Below are 7,814 nucleotides of genomic sequence, written 5' to 3' on the forward strand. Positions count from 1 at the left end.
ATATCCATTTACCAACGCTGCTCCTGGCTGTTCACATATCCATCATCTGCGCCTGGACCGCATAATATTCACATTCTAATTTGCAAGAATCTTAACAAAACTATCAGATACCAAATTATAGCTGCAATAATCGAAACTAAAAAGGAAAAGAGTCAAGCGCTTAACTTCCACATTTATTCACAAATACCACTTGACTTATACGCAGAAAAACATGAGGAGACAGATGGAGCTCCCAAACTCCTCCCACATCTGTAACTGCAAAAATTACTTCCACCTCTTAACCATTTTCACCACCTTGGATTCCAGTAATGAACAGACCATACCCACAGCATTAATTCAGTGGCTTAATTCATTGGTGCAATCAATAGTCACTCCAAATAACTTCCAAATACAACCACTCTGGTTTCTTATTTTTGCATTAAGCTTTTCTTTTAGAAAAAAACTTGCTTTGCTGATGAAGAAACAGGCATGGAAGTGAGAAATTCATGGTGGCGGTAAATAATGATAAGAACATGTTGTAATGTATCATGAATTGTACAGGGGAAAGGGGGTCAGCAAATATGGGGCAATAAAAAGAAACCAGAACGCTACAGGGACTGACCTGTTAACGAAGCTAATAAGATCTGACTTTCTATGAAGCCTTAGAGTTTCATCCTTACCAAACAAAAAGAAAAGAAAATGGAAAAACACTCCTCGGTGCTTAACTATGAAGCGTGTCTTATAGAATCCTCAGGGAAGAGGTTCATAACAAAAGTGGATGAAGCACACAACAAAAGAATTCTAAGCTTTACATACAAAGTATCATGTGACTGGATTGTAGCAACAGTGATCACCTAGAGATGAAAAAATATCAAGCAGCGGATATTTGAAGTTTTGGGTTAAACTTCTGTATTTTCATCAATAACTCGTCACAAGAGATGCTTGTCCCATCTGAGCTTTCCGAGGAAAAATTCGGCAAAAGCTCCATTACATGAAAATGCTCTGCGCTATTACAGAGAAATGTCAGGATGGAATTGGTTATTTCTAAGTCAAGAATGACACCCATATCTGCCATTTGACGAAGGAGGTTTATGACTTCTTCTATCTCATCATTCAAACCAAAGCCTTTTATTAAGGAATCATATACATGGTTGTCTGGTGTAATGCCAGAGGCAATCATGCTGTCAAAAGCACCTTTTGCCTCTTCCATTTGTCCAAGTTTTGACAACCTGTTTATGAATGAGGAGTAAGTATAAGCATCTGGAGTCAGACCCATCTGCTGCATGTCGTTGAGTAATTCTTTGGCAGATTGAATATCCCCTGCTTTCAGAGTCCCGTCAATCATTATATTGAAAGAAATGGTATCAGGTTCACAGTTTGATTCTTTCATTTCTTGAAACAATCTTCTCGCTTGCTCCAAGCTACTCTCCTTGCACAAGGATGCCATCAATGTATTGTAATCAAACAATGTAGGGCTAAGCCCAGAAATTTTCATTCTAATAAATAGTCCTTTTGCAAAATTAAGCATGTGCATTTTACAAAATCCATCAATCATGACACTGTAAGTGGTTGAACTCGGAACAAGCCCCAATTTGTGTACACGTTTCCAAAGTTCCATTGCCTTGTCAATAATCCCTGCTTTTATATATTCTCCAATTAAAATATGACAAGTAAACAGATTACCTAAGCCCCCCCTCTCAATCATTGTATCATAAATCTCCACAGCCTTGTCAAGACGTCCTTCCTTGCACAGCCCTTGAATCACAGTGTTGAATGTGATTACATCTGGCTCTACATAATTCCCATCCTCCAAGAGAGAACTAAAAAGTTTCATTGCCTCGTCAAGCTTTCCATTATTGCAAAGTCCCATTATTAGGGTATTATAAGAAACCACCTCTGGTCTCTTCCTCTTCTCCAACATTGTTTCAAAGATTTTAAAAGCATCTCCAATGCAGCCTTCCTTGCATAGTCCATTGATTAGAACATTATATGTCACGGTACTAGGCTCTTCACTTCCTTGCACAGTCCATTGATTAGAACATTATATGTCACGGTACTAGGCTCTTCACCTTTTTCTGTCATTAAATCAAACAAATCCAAAGCCTTCCTAGCCCTCCCATCCTTACAAAGCCCACCAATCATACACGTATAGGTATAAACATCAGGCTGGATCCCCCTTTCGGTCATAGCATGTAACACAGCAGTGGCTTCTCTCCATAGCCCCTTCTTACAAAAACCATTTATCAAACAACTATAAACAACTACATTTGGAGAAATACCCTTTTCCAACATCTCATCGAACAATGCCTTCCCTCTGTCTAAACATCCTTGACTACAGAAACCACTTATAAGCGTAGAATAAACAACGACATCCACCTCCAATTCCTTTCTCTTCATCTCCCCCAACAAACGCATTGCCTCCTCTACTCTACCCTCCTTACAAAGACCATCCATCAAAATACAATAAGTAAAGGAATTCGGTTCACAATTTGACCCCTCCATTTCAACTAACAAGTCGACGGCCTTTTCCAGTCTTTTCTCCTTACAAAGTCCGTTTATAATCGTATTATAACTAACAATATCAGGCAAAATATTAATCCTTTTCATTCTATTAAACAAATCCAATGCTCCGTAAACCTCTTTATTTCTACACAAACCCTTCAATATTACATTAATATTATACACTCCAACTATAAAACCACGCTTAAATATCAACCCCGAAACCCCTAAAGCTAACTGGGGCTTCTTGGCAAACACAAAACTATCAATTAAACCACTCAATGATATAAAACTTGGCAAAACCCCCACATGAGTCATTCTACTATAGACAGAAAAGGCCAGTTCATGGTGTTTGGACTTTACCAGGGATTCCATCAGAGAATTGCAAGCTGACTGAGAAAGCAATGGACTTGAGTCGACTGCTTTGTGAAACAGAGAAACTGCCTCATTTGGATGAAAGTTATCGGGTTTGGCACAAAGACTTCTCAACTGGGCTTCTACATCGGAAACTGAAGAGGATAGCTTGGGGTGAAGAAGGTAATTTGGAAAGGCAAAACAGCTTTTTGTGTGTGAATACACTGATCTTTTCATCGCCTGTAACTGCAAAACGTGAATACAGTTCAAGAAAACATAAGGGGAAGAAAGGGTTTTAGGAGAAGAGCCGGTTTCGGGGCTTCTTAAAGCGTGTTTGGTAATTTATTAAAAGTTGTTTTAAAAAATATGTTTTTATTAAAAGTATATTTAAATTTTATTTTTAACAGTAGCAAGTTAAAATTTATATATATATATATATATATATTATTTTAAAAAAATCAAAAATTTTAAGAATGCGTAACGAGCTTGTTTTCAAACAAACTCTAAAAATTGGTTTAAAATAATAATAAATATATTTATTTTTGATATTAACTTATCAAAACAATTCAATAATACAAAACAAAATGAAGCAAGTAGAAAATTTCAAAAACAAATTTAACCAAACATCTTAAGTCTTATTTAGTATTGCGACGTGTTTTGATTTTAAAAATTTTAAATATTTTTATGTTTAAAATTCTTTTGATATGTTAATATTACTATATATATATATATATGTGTGTATGTATATTTTAATTTAATCTCAAGTTAAAAATATTTTAAAAAATAATTATCATCACAAAACCAACTAAAATTTCTCTTTAGTTTTTTAACATAATAAAAATATCAATTGAATGATAAATTAAAAAAATATTTTGCAAACTAGCATTCTTAAACAAATCGCAAGATGCCATTTGCAACTTGTTTCTAATTTAAAAATCAGGCATCTTTTTTTCTCTCTTTTCCTCCCTCATTCTCCCCCGCTCCTCCCCTCTCACCCCTCTCACCACTGGCTGATATATCTCTCTTCATTACCAAAAACTCCCCCTGACAATCTTAAAACACTATTCTCTCTCTGAAACACTCATCTTTCTCTCTTCGTCTCTGGCAAAAACCGTGTTAGCCAAGCTTTCTCTTTCTTTCAGCAGCAGTGTTGGATTTTTCGACCAGATCAGCCATTACTCGATCACCCTCGCTACTCGCATCTCAATCACAAAGGTATATTAAATATTTTTTCTTAATTAATTTGATGTAATTTATGTTTAATTGGTGTTAACTTGATTTTATTGAATATTATGGTTTTGATTTGTAAAGTTGGTCAATTAGATGTAATTGAAGTGTAAAATATATATAATTACACTATTTTATTTAATTATCAGTTATTTTAGTTTATTGTTGATTATAAATTAATAAAATTATGTATTTAAAATGTTAGTTTCGATCTAGGTGAGATTAAAGATAAGGTTAATTAGATATATTTTTAGTTGATAACTTGATTATTTTGTGAAATAATCAATGTTTTTATTTTGTTATTGTTTATTTTGAATTAAAAATATTATGTAATGTGATAGCTAGTAATTATTCATGTTGAATTATGAATTATATTGAATTTTATATGAAATAATAATATTAACTATGGAATACCTGAATTTGTTTGATAATTTTGTTATGGTGCTAGAATTTGATGAATATAGGTATTCACTGCTTAATTTGATAAATATAAATATTTGCTAATCAATTTATACTTTGTTGATAATTGGTGTACTTTGATCAATCTCAATATAGTAATAAAAAATATTGTGTTTGGTCATATTATTTAATTGAATGTTTGATAATTTAGAAATGTCATGTTTTTATAGTGATATTATTACCAACACCGACAATAGTAATATTTGTAATAGAAGAAGTTATGAATTCATAACTATCACACTAGACATATGCCTTAATGACTTGTAAAAAATGTTACGTGATTGATTTAATTAGAATATATTTAAAATAAAAATTGAAATTAATTTAAAGATGTTGCAAATCGAGATCAATTAATTTCATTATGTTAGTGTACCAATCTACAGCGACAAGAGTATGAATTCAATATCTAGGTTTGCTAGAATTAATGATACTAATATGCTGTAACTATGCTTAAACAGTAGATCTAGATAAAAAAAACTCTTATAGCACGAAGTTATGATTTCTAATTAACCCTCAGAGAACTATACAGGCATCATAAGTGAATGATTCATCTAGGTTATGTGATAATAGTAGTAGACAAATGTTTATACTAGGAACTATTACTATGAAATATCGATTGGGTATAATATCTACTTCATATTCTCGTGGAGAATTATGGATAGGGGTCTAATTTGTTTAATTTTTAATAAGATATTATGTTGTTTTAAGCGACAATATATACTTATCATCTGCGATTTAATATATCATATACTGCTCGTGTAAATTGTGTTTTAATAGTAAAAAACTAATTAAGGTAGTAAAAACAATGTAAGACTGTAACAAAAAATAACCTATACAAAAATTAATAAAGAGTTTAATTTATTTTGATGAGTATTAAAGTAAAATAATTATTTTTCAAATTTTAATGTTTATATTTTTGTTGATTTTTTAAAGCTTTTTAAGTTTTGATAATCAAAATAAAATATAACGATAACAATATATTATTCATTGTGAAGTAGCTTATTTGTATTATTTAGAGTTTTATATGGTACATACATTAAAAATAATTAAAAAATAACCTTCAAATTAAGAATTCTCCTTTCAGAATTCTTACTAGTAATGGTTTTTTTCTTAATCAAATAATATATATATATATACAAACACACATATACATACAAACTACAATATCAATATTCTATTAAGGATATCAGACTCACTTCTGAATCTGACAATTCATGTCAAATCAAAATAAATAATAAATAAAAAAAACATAATAATACGTTTTAGTTGTAAAGAGAGTGAAAATAAAGAAAAAACTCAAATAATTGATTATCATGGACAATTCAACCATGATATATTTATACGCGTCACTCCATGTAATAAAGGGCGTGATTGCGCATCTAGTTATGTGATGGATGACCAGATTTGATCACCAAAAATACCTCATACTCCTCTTTAATGGCACGGGCGCTGTTCGCTCAGTAAGGCGTGTGAAACATGCATAAATAACTTTTATATTAAAAATAAAAAATACAACATGAAATATTAAAATATCCCTATAATTATCTTAATTACATAAAAATATCCATGTAAAAACACCAAAATACTGGGAAAAAAAAGCTTATTTTTTATATGCTAAAATTGCTATTTGTTTGTATTCTAAAATTGAAAAAACTTGAACAACCTTATGAAAGAAAGCCAGAGAAACATTTAACTGCTTGCAAAAAAATAAAAAAATTAAAAGTAAGACTACTATTACAATTAACAGTAAATTGTTTTTTAATTTACAATAATTTTCTCACATCGTTTAACTTTTGTTATAATTTTATGAACTTGTCCATGCACATGATGCAAATAGAACTTTAAAGGCACATAAAACCTTTACCTTGAAAATTATATATTTTAAAAAAATATATAAGGTAGTATTTGTCATTGCGAAGGCTTTTAAAATTATTTTTTTATTTTAAAAATATGTTAAAATAATATTTTTAATTTTTTTATATCAACATATTAAAACTATACAAAAAATCCAAAAAATAACTTGAAAATAAATAAGTAAATAATGTTTTTTGTTAATATGGATATCTGAGTTGGCTTGGGTATATTTTAATTAATCTCACAAGTTTTAAAATTAATAACCATGCTATAATTTGTAAGACTCAAACTAATAATATTTAAAAAATAAATATAAAATTTGACCAATTAAACTAGATCACTTCAAATTAAGTCAAATTTTTATCCATGCAGGTGATTGATTTCTTCTATAGGATGCTGGATTGGTCTATTCGATAGAGCAAAGGGAGAAACCGATTTACAAAAATTGACGTAGTAATGTTAGGGGGTAATTTTATATACATGGACATTTCAATATTTTTGCTAGAATTAGAATCTAGTTGCTGCCCCCGTATATAAATGTTAGTGTCAAAGTATTACCACGCTCGGAGAGCTTTCAATAGTTTTTTCTTTCCTACCCGGATGAAGCAACGAATAAACCCAATGGATTGTCGTGCATTTGCCGAGTGGTAGTGAAAAATATCCGGTAGCTTTCGAATAAAATATTTTGTTCACTTTTTAAAATTGGTTTGGTGGTTAAAGAAATTCATTTCCTATTTTTTATTAGACTTCAAACACGGAGGCCGTCACAGGAGCTTTATTGAATTCATTTAAACACAGATGACGTGACGAGTGTGTTCTTTAAATAATTCGGAGAGGAGCATGCTAGCGTCAGGATATCTTTAGTAAAAATATGAAATGGTATAAAATAACCCCTGGTATAGTACATTATTGGCACTTTGTTTTGACTAATAAAATGATAAAACAAACACTTTAAAATAAGTTTTAAAAAATCATTGAAATATAAAAAAATAATAACTCATCAATTTATTAATTTGAATCCTAGATTTCTTTTTGGGTATGAGATTTTTGAATATCATTTTCTAATAATTTGGATTAAAAACTAGTAAAATTTATGTTATTTGCTTTTAGTGTAGCTGTTGTTTATATAATCGATTAGATTTTAGATTTATTTTATAATAATTATAAATTTAAAAATTTAAGTATTTTTAAAGTTATTGAAGGTTTATAGAATTATTAATTTTAAAATTTATAGAATTAATTAAAATATACATAAACTGATTTAAATATTCATATTAATAATAAAAACCTCACTAAAAAAATGTTTCAGGAAATTCATGTCCATGCTTAAAATTTTAAATTATTATCCGTACCACTTATAATCAAAACCAAAGATGATACAATTATATTAAGATTCAATGATTTTTTTTTGGCTGAGACCTTCGTTGTATTTTTATACAATA

At 30.0% G+C, this 7,814-nt stretch overlaps 1 protein-coding gene across 1 annotated transcript; it reads right to left on the bottom strand.

The window, feature by feature from the left end:
• Positions 1-604: 604 nt before the first annotated feature.
• On the bottom strand, positions 605-3,158 carry LOC105118223 (pentatricopeptide repeat-containing protein At4g28010-like). Its single transcript, XM_011016122.1, has 2 exons — positions 2,027-3,158; positions 605-1,970 (listed from the first exon to the last, which is right to left on the bottom strand). The coding sequence occupies exons 1-2, from the start codon at positions 3,067-3,069 to the stop codon at positions 851-853; spliced, it is 2,163 nt and encodes a 720-aa protein (XP_011014424.1). The 5' UTR covers positions 3,070-3,158; the 3' UTR covers positions 605-850.
• Positions 3,159-7,814: the final 4,656 nt, after the last annotated feature.

This window comes from Populus euphratica, unplaced genomic scaffold, assembly GCF_000495115.2.
Source record: "Populus euphratica unplaced genomic scaffold, PopEup_1.0 scaffold1803.1, whole genome shotgun sequence".
Lineage (NCBI taxonomy): Eukaryota > Viridiplantae > Streptophyta > Magnoliopsida > Malpighiales > Salicaceae > Populus > Populus euphratica.